The 20,150-nt window shown below is 38.7% G+C and overlaps 2 gene segments (V, D, J or C); both read right to left on the reverse strand.

The window, feature by feature from the left end:
• Nucleotides 1–8,790: 8,790 nt before the first annotated feature.
• Nucleotides 8,791–9,311, reverse strand: LOC120528843. The segment is given in 2 exon segments: nt 8,791–9,101; nt 9,263–9,311. Coding segments are annotated over 2 exon segments (360 nt in total).
• Nucleotides 9,312–16,168: 6,857 nt separating this feature from the next.
• Nucleotides 16,169–16,689, reverse strand: LOC120528844. The segment is given in 2 exon segments: nt 16,169–16,479; nt 16,641–16,689. Coding segments are annotated over 2 exon segments (360 nt in total).
• Between the last annotated feature and the right edge of the window lie 3,461 nt (nt 16,690–20,150).

Genomic DNA, 20,150 nt, shown 5'->3' on the forward strand with positions numbered 1-20,150 from the left:
TGGACATGTTTTTATATTATGACTGGTCTGAAGGAATCAGCCAAGAACACTTTACGGTAGCTAACTGACTACAATGACAAGGCAATGGCCTTAAATTATGAAGTTTATTTACATAACACAGTTCAATAGTTACACCAATCAAAATAAAGTTAAATAGCATATCCTTAAACACATCTATGTCTTAGAATTATCTAAAAGTCCAAAAATAGGCAAACAGTCTTTGGTGTGCACACACATTTATCCCTAATGAGAGAATTTTAAATACCGAAAATGGAAATGTATTTAATTACAATTATCTCATATTTTCCTTGGTTACTTGTTCCAGTTACAAAAGTGACAGAATGTTTTAGGTTAAAAAGTCAGGCAGAGTTTGAGACACTTCATAAATTCATACAGTAAATTGATTCCCTTACACAAACAACAAAATATAAATAAGGTTGTCAGATATTCAAGAGGCTGATTTAAAGATAATTATAAATCAGATAAACTCAATCCCTCACGTACTGTATATGTTATTCTTACTGCCTTTCAGAGCTTATTTTAATGGTTGCCTTTTCTTCCTAGTCTTAGTTTTGCAATCAATTTTCTAAAACTGCATAGTCCAGTAATTTTTGTGGGTAGCCAAAGATCATCTCAGCAGTAATGGGCCCAAGACAAGAGCCCACCATGGGCATGATGCCAGTCTAGTAGATAATATATTCATATGCCTTTTACTCACTCATTTGTTGCTCAATTGCATATAAAATGAATGAATCTCTGGCACAGAGAGACTCACATTGATACTAAAACCGTGAGAGACCCCACACATAAACACAGACTTAACCAGTTTTTTGTCCCCTTTTCTGTTTTCAGTTATTAGAGCACACGCTAAAAGATAATGTCTACAAAAGACATTGCAAGTGAAAAGATTTATATTCATATTTCGGTGTCCCAACTCTCCAAATGTGGGATCTCACAGAATTTCTCTTGACTCCAAAACGATGACAATCAAGTTTGACTTGCAGTGACTGCTTGTGTGTTATTTTATAGGGAGAAATCAAACAAACAACAATAAAAATGTTGATGATGCCATGACTTAGAAGATGGGGTTACCACAACTTGTGAACTTGCAGCATGAGGCTGAGGCGAGTTTTATTTATGTCTTTCCACTTGTTTCTTACTGGCCATCGGTCTTGAACACGTAACATGAAAATGCATGGACTTGAGATTTCTGTAAGGGGAAAAACTTTCTGTATAAATTTGTGAAGTGTTTCAAAACTGTGCCTGCCTGTTGTAATAGAATAAATGATTCAGGAAGTCTCAAAAAGAGTTGGGGAATGACCCCATATAATGTCCTTGGACAATATACAAAAAAATAGTGCAAAATGGATCAAAAAACCAAAGTATTTGATACAGAGCAGTGAAAACAAGGTGTTTTATAACAAAATGGTGGCAGGAAAAGAAATTGCAGGAAATGATATCAAAAGCAGGTTGACGGAAATTACATCATCATTGAGGGACCGTCATCCTGGCGGGCCGGTAGTGACGTCATCATAGCGGGACACAGAAGTGACATCATCATGGCGGAGTCAGAAGTGACGTCTTAAGTGGGAGCAGAACGTGTCATCGTCTCGGGAGAGTCGGAAGTACCGTCATCATTTGAATATGTAACCGGGGTTGTTGAATGGTAGCCATTAGCCATGGGTGACTGGAAATGCTGAAGGTAAGTTATTATTTCTCTTCTTTAGTTCATTTGATGGATATAGAGAGGCATTAGTACATACAATTGACCCCTTGTCTCTTGTAACCTCACTCACCCTAGGGTTTGTTGGCTGCCTCCTTGCCTTCTAAGCGCATGTGTGTCAGATTGTTTAACTCAGACTATCGTTTGCCCTTTGACAAGCCATAAATTTTCAAAATGAACTTTTGCAGTTTTTCTCAATTGCCTAAATACTAAATCTTGAACTGTCGGCTTAATAACCATTTGTTTTATTTCAGCCATTAAAACTGTGGCACTCTTCCCAGAATTACTCTCTTACTGTTATTATTGTCATATTGCAGATTGGTTTCACCATTTCAGCAGATCTTCAAACACAAATCCAATTGCTGAAGCGCAAGTCTTCCCATACAAGCCATCTGAAAACACAACTACTCTCTAATGAACACAAGGTGTCACAACTTGAGCGCAATTAGCACACACATCTCCAGCTGAAAACATTGAGCGTCAAAATGCTTCACACTTGACACTTAATTGACTTCATTAAATGGTGCCATGTTTGCTTACTGTGGCCGTTTTTGATGAGCCTAAACATGGTAGAGACAGAGACCGGATCAGTGAGTGGAAGCAGAGAGCGGCGTCTCCCACAGGCACGTAGCCCTTCGAAAGCACCCGAGCAAGTTCACCTGAGGTAAAGCCGGCAGCTGACCAGTAGAAATAACCGGCAGTGAGAAATTAAAGTCGATCGCTCAGCGGGTGGTGGAAACTTAAAGCGACGGTGATTCAGCTCAACACGGAAAGCGCCGAAGCACCTATAAAACGGCAAAGATGACTTCAACATTTAATGTAAGTTCTATCTGCTCTCTGCCCATCGAGGGCACGCGTTTATATGTTGTGTGTCCTGCAGTATGTACAGCTCAGGTTTTCCGGCCGACAGTGCAGATAGCTTCACCTGCCAAAAATGTTTAGTTAATTTAGAGTTGGTCGGGAAAATACGCGAATTGGAGGACCGCGTTAGGAATCTGATAGCGATTAGGCAAACCGAAAATTGGATCGACTCGGTTTGTTTAGACAATTCGCTACATCTGATTCGCTTCAGTCTCTCCAGGTCCCACTGTAGTCAGTGCGAGGCCGAAATCAGCAGCACCAATTCAGCCACAGGGCGAGTGGGTAACAGTAAGACGGGGTCTAAGAATCCAAAATTTAGTCCCCCAGCACCCAGGTCACCAATTCGACCCAGAACAGGTTCTCAGCTCTCCGCAGCCTGTGGAAACTGAGAATAATAAAGTGCTCATAATTGGCGATTCCATAGTGCGGAATGTTAGAATTCCAAACTATGTTAAACCAGCAGTTAATGTTAAGTGCCTTGCAGGGGCCAAGATTTCTGGCATAAAGGCCGCATTGGACCGTGTTGCCGACGATGAAGTATCTACCTTATTGCTGCATGTCGGCACTAATGATATTTATTTACAGCAATCTGAGGTATTAAAGCGGAACTTCATCTCTATGCACCAAAGCTAAAACAAAATGTCGGAATTTAATTGTATCTGGTCCCTTACCAAGATTATATAGAGGGATGTGATTTATAGCAGATTGCATTCCTTTCACTGCTGGCTAGAAACCTGGTGTGCAAATAAAAGCATAGCATTTGTGAACAATTGGGATGATTTTTGGGAAAGGCCTGGATTTTTCAGAAGAGATGGTCTTCATCCTAACTGGAGGGATCTTATGTATTATCCCAAAATATGGCAGCAAAACTGCCTGGTTGACTGATTAGAGCACCATCCAGGCCGCAGTCATGTGATCTTAAATCACAGGCTGTTGTTTATCCCACCTGTTATTTTCCTGAAGCTGTTACCCATAATCCCTGTTGTGGGGCATCCAGTAAATTTAGTCTTGATACAAACCATAAATTAATTGATAACCAAAAATAAGGTGTATAATTAGACCAAGGGATAAAACCAGACACTCCACCAGGGGCATCTGTAATAGAAATTTAATTCAAATTAAAACAAAAAATATATCAGCAGTTCAGAAAGAACCATGCAGTTTTAAATGCTGTTTATTGAACATTCGCTCTCTTGGCACTAAAGCTGTTTTGGTAAATGATATAATATTAAGTACAAAATCTGATCTGTGTCTTCTTACTGAAACCTGGCTTAGTAAATGTGACACTGTTCCCTAGCTGAGGCGTCACCAGATGGATACTCGTTCCTTCATAAGTCTAGAGATTCTGGTCGAGGAGGAGGCCTTGGAATAATTCATTGTAACAAAATGCAAATCACTCCTAAAAATTTAGGCAACTTTACATCCTTTGAGGCATTCATTTTAAATATTAAAACAGATTCCAACACAATTATAGTGCTAGTCTACAGACCACCAGGGCCATATTCATTGTTCATGACTGAATTTAGCAACCTTCTGTCTGATTTGGCTATAAATTATGATCACGTAGTTCTGATGGGGATTTTAATGTACACATTGATGTGGAAACTGACACTTTTAGCAAATGTTTTACTTATTTGTTAAATTCAGTAGGATTTTGTCAGATTGTCAAAGGTCCAACTCATAATCATAACCATACATTAGATTTAATTATAACTTACAAAGTTGAAATTCAAAATTTAAATATTACTCCATTAAATGTAGTTATTTCCGATCACTTCTTAATTACATTTGATTTAGTTCTGCCCATGCCAACGCACTCACAGATTAAAACAAAGACAGTGCGACATCTAGATTGTAATTCTGCTTCAAAATTTATAGATACCTTGAGTAAGTCGAGTGTAATTGTGGAAAACCATTTAGATCAGTTAACATCAAATGTAAACGTGGAAAACAATTTAGATCAGCTAATATCACATTATAATGTGACCTTGAGAGATGCTCTGGACACAGTGGCTCCCCTAAAACAAAAGTGATCAAAGCACATAGAAACTCTCCCTGGTTTAATGAAAATACTCGAGCTCTTAAATTAGAGTGTCGAAAACTGGAGCGCAGATGGAGAACAACAAAGCTACATGTCTTTCAAATTGCATGGACAGAGAGTGTTAATAAATATAAAAAAGCCCTCTTTAAAGCTCGCTCAGAATACTATTCTACATTAATAGATAGCAATAATAAAAATCCTGGGTACTTTTAGAGCAGTGGCTAAATTAACAAATGGGAATTCAGATCAACAGTGCAAAATACCAACAGATATTAGCAGTACAGACTTTATGAACTTCTTCAATGAGAAAATTAAAAATATAAGATCCCAGATCTCAGCATCACAGTACAAACCAAATACTAGCTTACCAGACCCTGCGCACATTGCATTCAGCACTTTAATAATTTTAATCCTGTAACTCAGCAGGAAGTCTTAACTTTAATTACTAAAATGAAGCCCACTACTTGTTCCCTAGATCCAGTGCCAACAAAACTAGTAAAAAGTGCAATGGATGTTCTTGCAGCGCCTATTCTAACCATTATCAATAGTTCATTACTGCATGGCACAGTACCTGATGCACTAAAAGTGTCAGTCATTAAACCTTTACTTAAAAAGTCAGACCTAGACCCACACATACTAAATAACTATAGGCCTATTTCAAATTTACCATTTCTCTCTAAAATACTAGAAAAGTAGTCGCCAGTCAGCTTCAGTCACACCTTACATTACAATTTATTTGAGAAATTCCAGTCTGGCTTTCGCACTGGTCATAGTACAGAAACGGCACTAACACGGGTTGTAAATGACATTCTGATATCCTCTGATGAAGGAAATTCCACTGTAATTATGTTGTTGGACTTAAGTGCAGCATTTGACACCATTGACCATTCTATTTTACTGCACAGGCTAGAAAGCGATGTTGGGCTTACAGGCCCGTGCTCGCTTGGTTCAGTTCTTATTTATCAAATCGATTCCAGTATGTACAGAAATGTGCTGACAGTACTCCATCATTATACACAGAAGTTCAATATGGTGTCCCAGGGCTCAGTACTGGGACCTTTACTGTTTTCACTTTACATGCTTCCACTGGGATCTCTCATTAGGAAACATAATGTTAATTTTCACTCGTATGCAGATGACACCCAGTTATACCTTTCATTTAAATCAAATGAAGTTTCTCCGATGTTGTCTTTAATTAGTTGTGTTAGTGAATTAAAGGAATGGATGAATGAGAACTACTTGTCTTTAAATACAGATAAAACAGAGATGTTAATTGTTGGAGGGAATGCGCTGATCACAGCAATATTTTGTCGTCATTTAACTCAGTTGGAATCCCAATTAATTTTACTGAATCAGCCCGCAATCTAGGAGTTATCTTTGACTCTAGCATGTCATTTAAAGCATATTACAAAGTCGTCCAAAACATGTTTTTCCATCTTAAAAATGTTAGGAAATTAAGGCGCTTTCTAAATAAACAGGATTGTGAGAAATTAATTCATGCATTTATCTCTAGTAGGATTGACTACTGCAATGCGGTGTTCACTGGCTGTTCAAACTGTTCTCTATACAGCCTCCAGTTAATCCAAAATGCGCTGCAAGAATTATTACAAGAACAAGAAAATATGAACACATAACCCCAGTTCTTAAATCTTTACACTGGCTCCCAGTTAAGTTTAGGGCAGATTTCAAAATCCTCCTTTTAACATATAAAGCATTAAATGGCCAAGGTCCGCTTACTTGTCTGAACTTATCATGACTTACAAACCTGAGCGCACATTAAGATCTCAAGATGCCGGTCTGCTTAGGATTCCAAGGATTAATAAAATAACAGTGGGAGGTCGAGCTTTTAGTTACAGGGCCCCTAAACTGTGGAATGGTCTTCCTGCTTCCATAAGAGATGCCCCTTCAGTCTCAGCCTTTAAATCCCGGCTGAAGACTCACTACTTCAGTTTAGCATATCCTGACTAGAGCTGCTGATTAACTGTACATACTGCATCTCTGTTGTTAGTCATTAGCACTATAACATAAGTAACATGATAATTATATTTGAATACTAACCCTCACCTATTCTGTTTTTTTTCTCGGTACCCAAATGTGGCCATTGGTGCCACGCCCACCTGCCAAGTTGTTTGCCTGCCTATGGTAAAGTCATCCCTGATGGAGGATCACAGGAATCATGGGAAAGAGGGTCCTTTCATCGGAGCAACGTTTCAGCCGTGGCATGGCCAAATGGGGAGGCAGCTAGATGGATGAGGTCTCCAGGACTCTAAAAATATCCAAACCTAATTATGTCATATCATCTACTGTTAATCCGTACTTCTAAAATTTTTATTATTATGCTGTCTTAAGGAATTGTTCTGTTGTGTATATTGTATTGTATTGACCCCCTACTTTTGACACCCACTACATGCCCAACCTACCTGGAAAGGGGTCTCTCTTTGAACTGCCTTTCCCGAGGTTTCTTCCATATTTCCCTACAAGGTTTTTATTGGGAGTTTTTCCTTGTCTTCTCAGAGAGTCAAGGCTGGGGGGCTGTCAAAAGGCAGGGCCTGTTAAAGCCCATTGCGGCACTTCCTGTGTGATTTTGGGATATACAAAAATAAACTGTATAAACTGTATGGTAAGTAAGCATTGGGTTAGAAGTGGAAGAGCATGAGCACAGACCAGAAGAACTGTAATATCAGATGATATTCGTGAAACTGTGGTTGACCATGTGCTTGTCCATGGATTGGCAATAAGAAATTCTGGCAACAAGTGCTTCCAAATCTCAGTCACTACACAGTTTCTTCCATTGTCCATACCTTCAGAACTGAGAACAGGAACAGCACTTCTGCACTTACGGCTGCAGATATCTTGATTGCAGTAAAATGTTCACATTGCCAGTACTGGACAGATACTACATAAAAATAACACTGTGCATAGAACGTACACTGTGTTTGTTCTACACGGTACATGGATTGAAGCTCTTAAAGATGCATTTGTTTTTTTCTTTTGTAGAACTGACAGGCAACCTGTGAACATGGATGTGATGTGGCCAACAATCACATTCTCTTGTGGGAAGCGAAGAGCAGAGTCATATAAGATCAGCAATATTTCTGGATTGTAAATAAAAGATAAATAAAAAGTGTAGACCGTTCCTTGCCACACATGAGTCAACTGGTCCCTAGTTACTAAATTGACAGCTTCCTCAATTCAACTTCACAAATCTTGAAGATTAGCAGGCAAAGGTGGAATAAACACTCTTTCTTTAATGTACCCCCATAGATACAGTAAAAATCACAGGGGTAAGATCTGGGAGGCCATAGATGATGAGCAAGATCTTGTTGTTCACCCGTACCAATCCATTGTCCTGGAATGGTGTCGTTCAGGTAATGCCAGACCTCCAAGTGGAAATGCAACTAAACTATAAATGAGAAACAGAGCTCGGTGGCATTCACTGGTACTTTTAGGCAAGCTTTTTAACTGATGTGTGGAATGTGTTTCTGTCTTATACAATTTGTTTGAAATTTTTGAAATCTGCTCTTTCATTTTGAATAGCCCTGTACTGTAAAGTGACAGATTATTGATTTCCTTAGTTGTTTTTTGACATTTTTGAACTTTTCTTTTACATTGCTTTGATTTTCTATGCATAAAGCTGTTTTTTTTCTGTTTCTTTTCTTGCACATCACTTTACTCTTTTACAGTATCATTTTGAACAACATTGCATTTAAGTAAAAATAAGTGTTAAATTTGGTGTTGCATATGGTGTAATTGAACACTTTGAGTATTGCATGTTCAGTTCTATCAACCTCAACTTGTTAAGTATGCAGTTTAAGTGTCCTGAATTGATTTGCTGGTGTCTTGTGGTCACTGTGTGTGTCATCACTTTTGCTTGCTTGTGTGTGTCATCTGAGTGAAATGTTTGCTTTAAGTGTCAGAATGAATGGCTTTGAGTTGGGCTTCAAGTCTGGGATTTAAATAGATGAGTGAGATGTTATGATGTTGTGTTTAAGTATTTGAGGTAAGGATGGCACATTCAGTTAAATGTGTTTAAGCAACTGAGAAAAACTGTAAGGTGCAAAGCCATTGTTATTGTACTTCTCACTTTGTTGCTTCAGTGACTTGTTGTTCAGCACCTGCAGCAGACCCCGCAACAGTCTTGTATTTTTGTCGAGGAGGTTTTTGTTCAGCTCTTTATCACCGTGAGAGGCCAGCTGTTACTCCGCTGACAGTAGTAATAGCCGGCATCTTCAGGCTGAACTCCACTTATTTGTAAGGTGAAATCGGTCCCAGAGTACTGGCCACTGAACCTCTCAGGAATCCCAGACTCACGGTTTGTGGCATAACTTATCAGCAGTTTGGGAGCCTGGCCAGCTATCTGATGGTACCAGTGCAGGTAATTGCTAATGGAGCTACTAGCCTTACATGAGAGGGAGACGGTCTGACCTGGCTGGGCAGATGCTGAAGTCGGCTGCGTCAGAGTCTGGCCACTGCAATCTGAAGAACAAAAAGAAAAAGAGAGATATTTACTGAAGAACACATTGTTTTTTTTTTTATTTTGTTTCATTTTTCTCTTCTGATAAAGCTCTGTGTAAACCTTTGAGCTTTTGTGGTATTGAGTTTGTGTTTTCTGTCTCTTTAAGCTCTGAAGTTCTTACCTGTGACAAAAGCTATTGCTGTCGAGATTAGAAGGGTAAGTGCAGACATTTTCTCTGTGCTTCAGTGTTACTAAAAGATCTTAAGAATACCATTTAAAGAAAAACTGAAGGGACATGCAAATTAGCTCTGGTATGTAAATGAAGAAGGCGGTGCAGATGAATACCTCATTAGCAGTCAACTTACAGGGCAAAGGAACAGTTCAGCTGAGGGGGCTTAGAGACCTGTCCTGTACACCAGTGAGGCAAAATAACAAAAATATATGTTTAATATTTTTTAAAAGTATATATTATTAAATGCACCTTTCAGCAGAAATGTAACAAATAAATGTACTTGTGCTGTGTTTAATAGGTGTATAATAATTTATTAGAAAATAACTATTTTGTGACAAGTTATTGTCTGTCTGCTGTTTTAACTGATTTCAGGGTCAGCATACTCAGGTATCCTCTCACAAGAAAACATCTTAGGTTTATTGGTGTCTGTTTTGACTTGGTATTTGAGCGTGTGTGTGTGTGTCCCATAATGTATGAGAATTTTGTGCTAAGATGATTCTTGCCTTTGACCAGTTCAGCCAGGGTTGGCTTCAGCTCCATGTAACCAGGCCGTATTAAATGCTCAGATTGTTCAATAAAAATAGCTGCAGTGCTCCTCACTTCTTATCTCAAATATGCTTCTTCACCCAAAAATTCACACCCATTTTTTCACACCTTCTTATGCAGTTACAGCTTACTACCCATCGAATAATTTACCTTTAGAGTGTATGTGGATCTGGTTTGAGCATGGGAGGCCTGAAGTATGGCAGCGTGATATCAAAGGGGTCAGACTGACACCAAGTAACAGTCGTGGCTTCTCAGTCTGTACGGGAAAACATCAACAGTAATAACATTAAGTAAACTTGTCCTAAAACAACTCCAATGGACTGTGGAACACATGAGTTTTATTTTCTCTAGGTATGTTCTCAGCCAGGGACTTCGCTTTTATTTTCTGCATTAACAGGGTGCATTTGTTTTGAAGGTTTCACTTGTTTTCCCTTCAACTAACTAACTAACTAACTTACTAACTAACTAACTGGCTTTCTTTCTTATGTAAAGATATGTGTACCCATGTATTGATTGTTTAATTTCATATTTTCTCATATTAATGAATCTACACATTAACTTTGAATGAGGAGATTAAATTGCAACATCTTGCTTTGAAGATTAATAGAGAAATAAAGAAAATGGTGCGCCACTTCAATCATTCATTACATCTAATTCTTTGCATGCAGGCAATAAGTGTCTGCCATACAACATATTCAGTTAAAAAGGATTACAGTACTACTAGTTGTTTTTGAATGTTCAAGAAGTTTTCAGGAAGGTGAAATTATTTTCAGTTTTTCAAAACTTGAACAATATGTTAGACAAAATACTGTGTGAATAAAGAATAGTTGTAAGTCACCATTGGTAATGGAATCCAAGATGGACATGTTGTTATATTATAACAGGCCTGAAGGAATCAGCCAAGTACACTTTACAGTAGCTAACTGACTAAAATGACAAGGCAATGGCCTTAAATTAAGTAGGTTTATTTACATAACACAGCTCAATAGTTACACCAATCAAAGTAAAGTTAAATAGTATATCCTTAAACACATTGTGGTACACGGCTGGTGGTGGTACCCAGCCGGGATACCCAGGAGGACCGGAAGAGGACTTGCGCCTCCTCCAGACCACGAGGGGCCCGTGGTCACTGGCAGGGGGCACCCAAGTGCCTTTGGAACCCTGGACCTCAGCACTTTCGCCACACCCGGAAGTACTGGGGGAAAGATTGTGATTATAAAAGGGGCTGCCCCCCTCCATTGGCTGGAGTCAGGTGGAAGAGGACGGAGCCTGGAGGAGAGGAGTGGAGGTGGACCAGAAGAGGCATTGTGAGGCCAGGACTTTGGGGTGATTGATGCTGTGGCACTGAGGTGTGTATGTTGCATATTTGTAAATACCTTGTAAATAAATGTGTGTTAGGTGATACAACGATGTCTGCCTGTCTGTGTCCGGCCTGCTTACCTCAACATCTACTGTATGTCTTAGAATTACCTAAAAGTCCAAAAATAGGCAAAACAGTCTTTGGCGTGCACACACAGTTACCCCTAATGAGAATTTTAAATTCCTAAAACAGAAATGTATTTTATTACAATTATCTCATTTTTTCCTTCGTTACTTATTCCAGGTACGCATGTGACAGAATGTTTTAGGTTAAAAAGGCAGGCACAGTTTGAGCCACTTTATAAATTCATATAGTAAGTTGATTCCCTTACACAAACAACAAAATATAAATAAGGCTGTCAAATATTCAAGATGCTGATTTAAAGATAATTATAAATCAGAAAAAATCAAATCCTCACGTACTATATATGTTATTCTTACTGCCTTTCAGAGCTTATTTTAATGGTTGCCTTTTCTTCCTAGTCTTAGTTTTGAAAATTTGCATTTTCTAGTCCAGTCATTTTTGTGGGTAGCCAACGCTCATCTCAGCAGTAATGAGGTCAAGACAAGAGCCCACCATAGACATGATGCCAGTCTAGTAGATAATATATTCATACGCATTTTACTGACACATTTGGTGTTCAATTGCAGATGAAATGAATGAATCTCTGGCACAGAGAGACTCACATTGATATTGAAACCGTGAGAGACCCCACACATAAGCACAGACTTAACCAGTTTCTTGTCCCCTTGTCTGTTTTCAGTTATTAGAGCACACGCTAAAAGATAATGTCTACAAAAGACATTGCAAGTTAACAGATTTACATTCATGTTTCGGTGTCCCAACTCTACAAAATGTGGGATCTCACAGAATTTCTCATGATTTAAAAACAATGACAATCAAGTTTGACTTGCAGAGACAGTTTGTGTGTTATATTATAGGGAATAATCAAACAAAAAATAACAAAAATATTGATGTACCACAACCTGTAAAACTTGCTGCACGAGGCTTAGGCGAGTTTTATTTAGGGCCTTCCACTTGTTTCTTAGTGGCCATCGGTCTTGAACACGTAACATTATATTGCACAGACTTGAGATTTCTGTAAGGGGAAAAATGTTCTGTGTAAATTTGTGAAGTGCTTCAAACTGTGTCCACCTGTTGTAATAGAATAAATGGCTCAGGTAGTCTCAAAAAGAGTTGGGGAATGACCCCATATAATGTCCGTGGACAATATGCACAAAATAGTGCAAAATGGATCAAAAAACCAAAGCATTTGATATTGAGCAGTGAAAACAAGGTGTGGCAGGATAAGAGATTACAGGAAATGACATCAAAGCAGGTTGATGGAAATTACATCATCATTGAGGGACTGGAAAGTGATGTCATCCTGGCGGAATACAGAAGTGATATCATCATGGCGGAGCCAGAAGTGACGTTGTAAGCCGAATGTGACATCCTATCGGGAGAGTCAGAAGTAACGTCTTTGTTGGAATATGGAACTGGGGGTTGTGAAATGGTAGCCATTAGCCATGGGTGACCGGAAGTACTGAAGGTAAGTTATTATTTCTCTTCTTTAGTTCTGTTGATGGAGAAAGAGATGCATTAGTACATAAATCGACCCCTTGTCTCTTGTAACCTCACTCACCTTAGCGCTTGATGGCTCCTTGTCCTCCTAAGCGCACGTGTGTGATATTGTTTAACTCAGACTATCTGAACCTCTTCTGCTCGGTACATCCATGTAGAGATGACATCATATGGCATTTTAACTTTTTATTTTGTTCTTTTACATGTGAAAAGTCAAAATCAATGAATCAGCTATTTGCCAAATACTTTTGATAATACTCAGAGATAGGTGTGTTAAGAATATTCCAATAATCTCTGTACTGATTGGTGTTACCTGAAGTGCCTCATGACTGTGTTATGTAAAAGAACCAAACTTCCTTAAGACTGTTGCACTGTTGTATTCTTCAGTCTGAGCAGTGCATGTGGCAGACTCCATCAGACTTGATATAATAAAGGACAATCCCCCTCTCTACATGATTTGAAGCCATAAATGTTTGATATTCCTAATTCAAAACTGCAGTGACTCCAACTGGCTTCAGTGTAAATTTGAAGGTTAAAATTAATCGCTGTGTACTTCACACTGCAGAAAAATCTTAGACCAGACTGAAACTGAAGCACCTTCTGCAACTGTTAGAAGAACTGTGTGTGGCTTTAAATCAGGCCGATTATCTTGTAATCTGTGGTTAACAATGGCCTTATTGATTTTTGATTATCCAAAGAAAACACAAGTGACCTAAGTAAGGTAAAATCGTCTCCACACAAGATGAGTGTCAGGTACTGGAGCAGTGAAGCAACAGTGATCACACTGTGTCACCATTTGACAAGCCATGGATTTTCAAAATGAACTTTTGCAGTTTTTCTCAATTACCTAAATACCAAATCTCGAACAGTTGGCTTGATAACCATTTGCTTTATTTCAGTCCTTATAACTGTGGCACTCTTCCCAGAATTACTCTCTTCCTCTTGTTACTGTCATATTGCAGATTGGTTGCACCATTTCAGCAGATCTTCAAACACAAATCCGATTGCTGAAGCACAAGTTTTATCATACAAGCCATTAGAAAACACAGCCACTCTCTAATGAACACGAGGTGTCACAACTTGAGCTCAATTAGCACACACATCTCCAGCCGAAAACATTGAATGTCAAAATGCTTCACACTGACACTAAACTGACTTCATTAAATGGTATAATTTTGCTTACTGTGACTGGTTTTGATGAACCTCAATCTGGTGAGTAATCAGGGGTTAGAAATGGAAGAACATCAGCATAAACCAGAAGAACCGTAATATCAGATGATATTCATGCAGCTGTGGTTTACCATGTGCTTGTCCATTGATTGGCAATGAGAAAAGCTGGGCAACAAGTGCATCTGAATCTCAATCATTACACAGTTTCTTCCATTGTCCATACCTTCAGAACTGAGAACACGTACAGCACTTCTGTACTTTCAGTTTGCAGATATCTTGATTACAGTAAAATGTTCATATTGCCAGTACTGGACAGATACTACACAAAAATAACACTGTGCATAGAACATACACTGTGTTTGTTCAACACAGTACATTGATTGTAGCTCTTAAAGATGCATTGTGTTTTTTCTTTTGTAGAACTGACAGGAAACCTCTGAACATGGATGTGATGTGGCCAACAATAACATTCTCTTGTGGGAAACGCAGAGCAGGGGTGTAAATCAAATAAGCATTTCTACCATCGACCACATCCTATGTTGTAAGACACTGAATATGACACAGATAAACATAATCACTTTTGAGTCAAGACCCCAACGCCTGCAGCACATATAAGTAAAGACAATGCAGCATCATCCAGTATGTCGTACCAGATCATGATACAGTAAAATACACAGTACTGTTGTGATTTCATGTTTAGACTATTGCAGTGCACAACCTAAAGCACTTTTACTGTATCTCAAACCTTTCATTAAGGAGACTGTTTGAGCTTGATGCCAGCTACACCCCACATGAGTACATCGATATTGACGAGGCTGGATTTAACCACACTAAGAGAAGGTGAAGGAGGCTTAAGGTTATTCAATTGCGTAACTTTGTGAAGGTCCCTGGGCAGCAGGAAGGCAATGTGACAATGTGTGCAGCTGTAAGTGAATATGGAGTTCTCCACTGCCATACTGCCACTCTGGTCTCTTAACTCTAGAATTACCAAAGTCTACGAAAACACTTGTAAATCTGGCCCACCTTTAATTCCTTCGCACCTCTTCATCAGTGTCTTTTGTCTTGTAAATGTGCCGATCAAGCAGCCTACTATTCCATCCCCCCACGGCTGCAGAACAGGCCCAAAGTTCTCCCAGCTCATGCCTTGATTATCTGGGAGTGAAGTGCTGGAGTTGTAGAATGGAAACAGATCATTATTTGGAACACATGTATCTCATTTGTGTTCCGTTTCTACAATAATCTTTGTAAAGTTTTTGATATTTTAGTAGTAAATGACAAAATCTAGACATAAACTACGTAATACACTGCATATCTTTTATATTTCCTAGTTCATCTTCATGTGCATGTTGAGCAGTGTGAACAAAATGAGGCTGGACAGTCAGAGTTTTCATAATACATTGTGATTTGGGTAATTGTCAGTTTTCCTCCAGCTGCAGTCATATGTAACTTGTTCAGTGATCATCCTAGGTTTTCCAGTTTGAGGCAGGCTTTTAAACTGATTTGCGGAATGTGTTTCTGTCTTATACAGTTTGTTTGAAATTTTTGAAATCTGCTCTTTCATTTTGAATAGCCCTGTACTGTAAAGTGACAGATTATTGATTTCTTTAATTTTTTTTTTGTCATTTTTTAACTTTTGTTTTACTTTGCTTTGATTTTGTATGCATAGAGCTGTTTTTTTCTGTTTCTTTTTCTATTCTTGCACATCACTTTACTCTTTTGCATTATCATTTTGAGCAACATTGCAATTGAGAAAATATAAATGTGAAATTTGGCGTTGCATATGGTGTAATTGAGTATTGCATATTCAGTGCTATCAACCTCAACTTGTTAAGTATGCAGGTTAAGTGTCCTGATTTGATTTGCTGGTGTCTTGTGGTCACTGTGTGTGTCATCACTTTTGCTTGCTTGTGTGTGTCATCTGAGTGAAATGTTTGCTTTAAGTGTCAGAATGAATGGCTTTGAGTTGGGCTTCAAGTCTGGGATTTAAACAGATGAGTGAGATGTTATGATGTTGTGTTTAAGTATTTGAGGTAAGGATGGCACATTCAGTTAAATGTGTTTAAGCAACTGAGAAAAACTGTAAGGTGCAAAGCCATTGTTATGGAACTTCTCACTTTTTTGCTTTAGTGACTTCTCCTTCAGCACCTGCAGCAGACCCCGCTACAGTCTTGTATTTTTGTCAAAGAGGTTTTTGTTCAACTCTTTATCACTGTGAGAGGCCAGCTGTTACTTTGCTGACAGTAGTAATAGCCGGCGTCTTCAGGCTGAACTCCACTTATTTGTAAGGTGAAATCAGTCCCAGAATACTGGCCACTGAACCTCTCAGGAATCCCAGACTGACGGGTAGTGGCAAATCTTATCAGCAGTTTGGGAGCCTGGCCAGCTATCTGATGGTACCAGTGCAGGTCATTGCTAATGGAGCTACTGGCCTTACATGAGAGGGAGACGGTCTGACCTGACAGGGCAGATGCTGCAGTGGGCTGCGTCAGAGTCTGGCCCCTGCAATCTGGAGAATAAAAAGACAAAGAGAGATATTTACTGAAGAACACATTGTATTTTTTCGTATTTTGTGTCATTTGTCTCTTCTGATAGAGCTCTGTGTAAACCTCTGAGGTTTTGTGGTATTGAGTTTGTGTTTTCTGTCTTTTAAAGCTCTGAAGGTCTTACCTGTGACAAAAGCTATTGCTGTCAAGATTAGAAGGGCAAGTGCAGACATTTTCTCTGTGCTTCAGTGTTCCTAAAAGATCTTAAGGATGCCATTTAAAGAAAAACTGAAGGGACATGCAAATTAGCTCTGGTATGTAAATGAAGAAGGCGGTGCAGATGAATACCTCATTAGCAGTCAACTTACAGGGCAAAGGAACAGTTCAGCTGAGGGGGCTCAGTGTCCTGTAGACCAGTGATGCAGAATAACAAAAATGTAGGTTTAATATTTTTAAAAATATATATTATTACCTGCGCCTTTCAGCAGAAATGTAACAAATAAATGTACTTGTGTTGTGTATAATAGGTGTATAATACATTTTTATTAGAAAATAACTATTTTGTGACAAGCACAGTCATTGTCTGCTGTTTTAATTGATTTCACGGTCAGCATTCTCAGGTACTTCTCACAAGAAAACATCTTAAGTTTATTGGTGACTTTTTGACTTGGTATTCGTGTGTGTGTGAACTGCCTTTGAGCAGTTCAGACAGGCTTTACATGATGAAGAAAGAGAAAAAAGACAAACTAAATAAAAATTAGAATAAGGGAACGTTAATTAACATAGAAAACAAACTCAGGTCTGATGGCCAGGGAAGACAGGAAAAAAAAACTCCAGACGGCTGGAGAAAAAAAAAAAAATTGGCAGGTCGCCACCCTAGAAATCCGGAAAAGAAACATTTACTGCTTACCACCCATAGAATAATTTATCTTTAGAGTGTATGTGTATCTGGTTTGCGCATGGGAGGCCTGAAGCATGGCAGCGTGATATCAAAGGGGTCAGACTGCCACCAAGTAATAAAGTAACAGTCGTGTTTTCTCAATCTATAAGGGAAAACATAAACAGTAATAACATTAAGTAAACTTGTACTAAAACAACTCCAAAGGACTGTGAAACATATAAGGTTTATTTTCTCTAAGAATGTTCTCAGCTGGGGACTTCTCTTTTTATTTTCGGCATTAATGGGGAGGGGTTCTTTTGAAGGTTTCATTTATCTTTCTTTCTTTCTTTCTTTCTTTCTTTCTTTCTTTCTTTCTTTCTTATGTAAAGATATGTGTATCCATGTATTGATTGTACAATTTCCTATTTTCTCATATTTTTGAATCTACACATTGACTGTGAGTGAGGTGAATAAATTGCCACATCTAGTTTTGAAGATGACCTGAGGATCACCCTCTGTGTCAAGTGCATGCGCATAGGGGACAGCTGAAGAGCACTAGTGACTGCAATTCTACTGCCACTCCAGGTGTTGGCACTATGTTTTAAAGCCTTTTCTCATCCTCTCTCTTCAGTGCGGATGACTGGTGACTATAACACTTCTGACATCACTTCCATCCGGAAGGACTCAAACCCAGAAGGTCTGCCATGTTTGTTAGTTCTGTGTTGAACTTATGTCTGAAAAGATGTTTCTGCAACTTATTGCATGTTATGTTAGTGAACAAACCTTCAATTATAGAGGTTCACCAGTCTGTATGTATACATATCCTGTAGGTATGCTGGTCACTCTTTATTGTTGTCTTGTCACTCTCTTTCACTTCTAGTACTGTAATACATACACATAATACATGCGCATAATTACATGTATGGTTCTTTAATGTAAGTGACTGTAAAGTATTACATGTAAGAAGTAAAAATACTAAATTTGAATACACAATGGGAGGTCTGAAACTTGAAAGGACCTAGGAGTCATAGTGGACTCATCACTATCTACATCCAGACAGTTTACAGATTAGATCAAGAAAGCAAATAAAATGTTAGATTATATATCATGATGTGTGGAGTACAAGTAAAAAGAGTTTATGTTTAAGCTTTATAAACAGAAAAGACAGAGAAAGTCCAGGGAAGAGTGACAAGGTTGATTCCAGGATTAAGAGATATGAACAACGAGGTGAAACTAAAAGAAGTGAACCTTTACAGTTTAAGCAAATGGAGATGAGGTGGTGACATAATTATGAAAGGAATTAATACAGTGGATCCTAGTTGTTACTTTAAAATAAACTCTGCATCAAGAACACAGGAAAAATTGTTAAGGGTAGATTTTAAATGAATGTTGCAAATGTTGTCTTTACTCGATGAATCAGAGATGCTTGGAATAAATTAGCAAGTAATATTGTGGAGAGTAGGACATCAGGAAAATTTAACAAATCTCAATTTGATGTTATTTTGGACAATCAAGCTGAATAAGATGGACGAGCTTGTTGGGCTGAATAGCTTGTTCTAGTTCTAATGTTCTAGAGTGGTTTTATCTCAAGTATCAAGAGAAAGAGTAGCCAGTGTGGTTCATGACAGATGAAAGCATCATAGGAAGAAGGAGTACTTATATGGAGGATGATTAGGGCAAGTACATCAGTCACCCTACAGGTTAGTCAAGGACCCCTTATTATCGTAGGTACTGTAAACTCAGATATTATTGTTTTGTTATTATTGCATATTTTTATTACATTTTCCGTGTTACTCACTTTTATGACTAATTCCACAGCCATTCTGCTTTAACCTCCTTGGGGTCACTCAGGTTTTGTGGTCAACTCAACTACCTCATACAGTATAGGCTACAAGCTCACAATGTAAATAAGGAGATGGCATTTTTAGTTCTCTGCAACCTTCTTATTCCAACAGAGCAATTGACTACATTAGTTTTATCTCAAAATCTACCAAACTCAGTTTCCAATATTTCCATTATCTATTCACTTTTTTTACAATTGCTTTAAAACCACTCTTAATTTATTAATGTAGGAGTGTTATTTGTAAGAATCTATATATATAATTCACTAAGCCAACAGAACAAGCAAGACAACCATGGGATACGCACGGCATAGCCACACACACCAACTCACAGAGACCCGCCCACTAATTTACTAAGCCGTAAGCCAACAGAACAAGCAAGACAACCATGGGATATGCATGGCATAGCCACGCCCGCCAACTCAGAGACCCGCCTACCAACTCTAATGAGACGAGAACGCCTGCACGCCCGCCCGCCTGACTGTTACCAGCATTCACCGCAATGCATTCACAGCAATGTACTGGAGTGTAAAACCATTGTAGCTTTTAACTCACAAACTGCAACAACTCACCAAACACTACCACCCTGTCTCTTGAGGCATTCACACTGCCGGAAGACAACCATGGGATACACAAGAAATAGCCACGTTCGTCAACTTGCAAAGCCCCACCCACCAACTAACACCATAGGATACGACAACTCACAGAGACACGCCCACCAACTCTAAGAGCATGGGACGAGAATGTCTGACTGTTACCAGTGTTCATCGCAATGTACTGGAGTGTTAAACCATCACAACAGCAACAATTCACCAAACACCACCTCAGTCGCTTTCTATATCTAAGAAGATATATAGATACACATTCAACACAAACATTTATATGCAAAATTTCCGACAAACAGTTTCACGCACGCAGATATCTTTCTAACCATCTCAAAACACATTCCCTGACGAATTCCTTTCATTGTCAA

This window comes from Polypterus senegalus, chromosome 4, assembly GCF_016835505.1.
Source record: "Polypterus senegalus isolate Bchr_013 chromosome 4, ASM1683550v1, whole genome shotgun sequence".
NCBI classification, from domain to species: Eukaryota; Metazoa; Chordata; class Cladistia; order Polypteriformes; family Polypteridae; genus Polypterus; species Polypterus senegalus.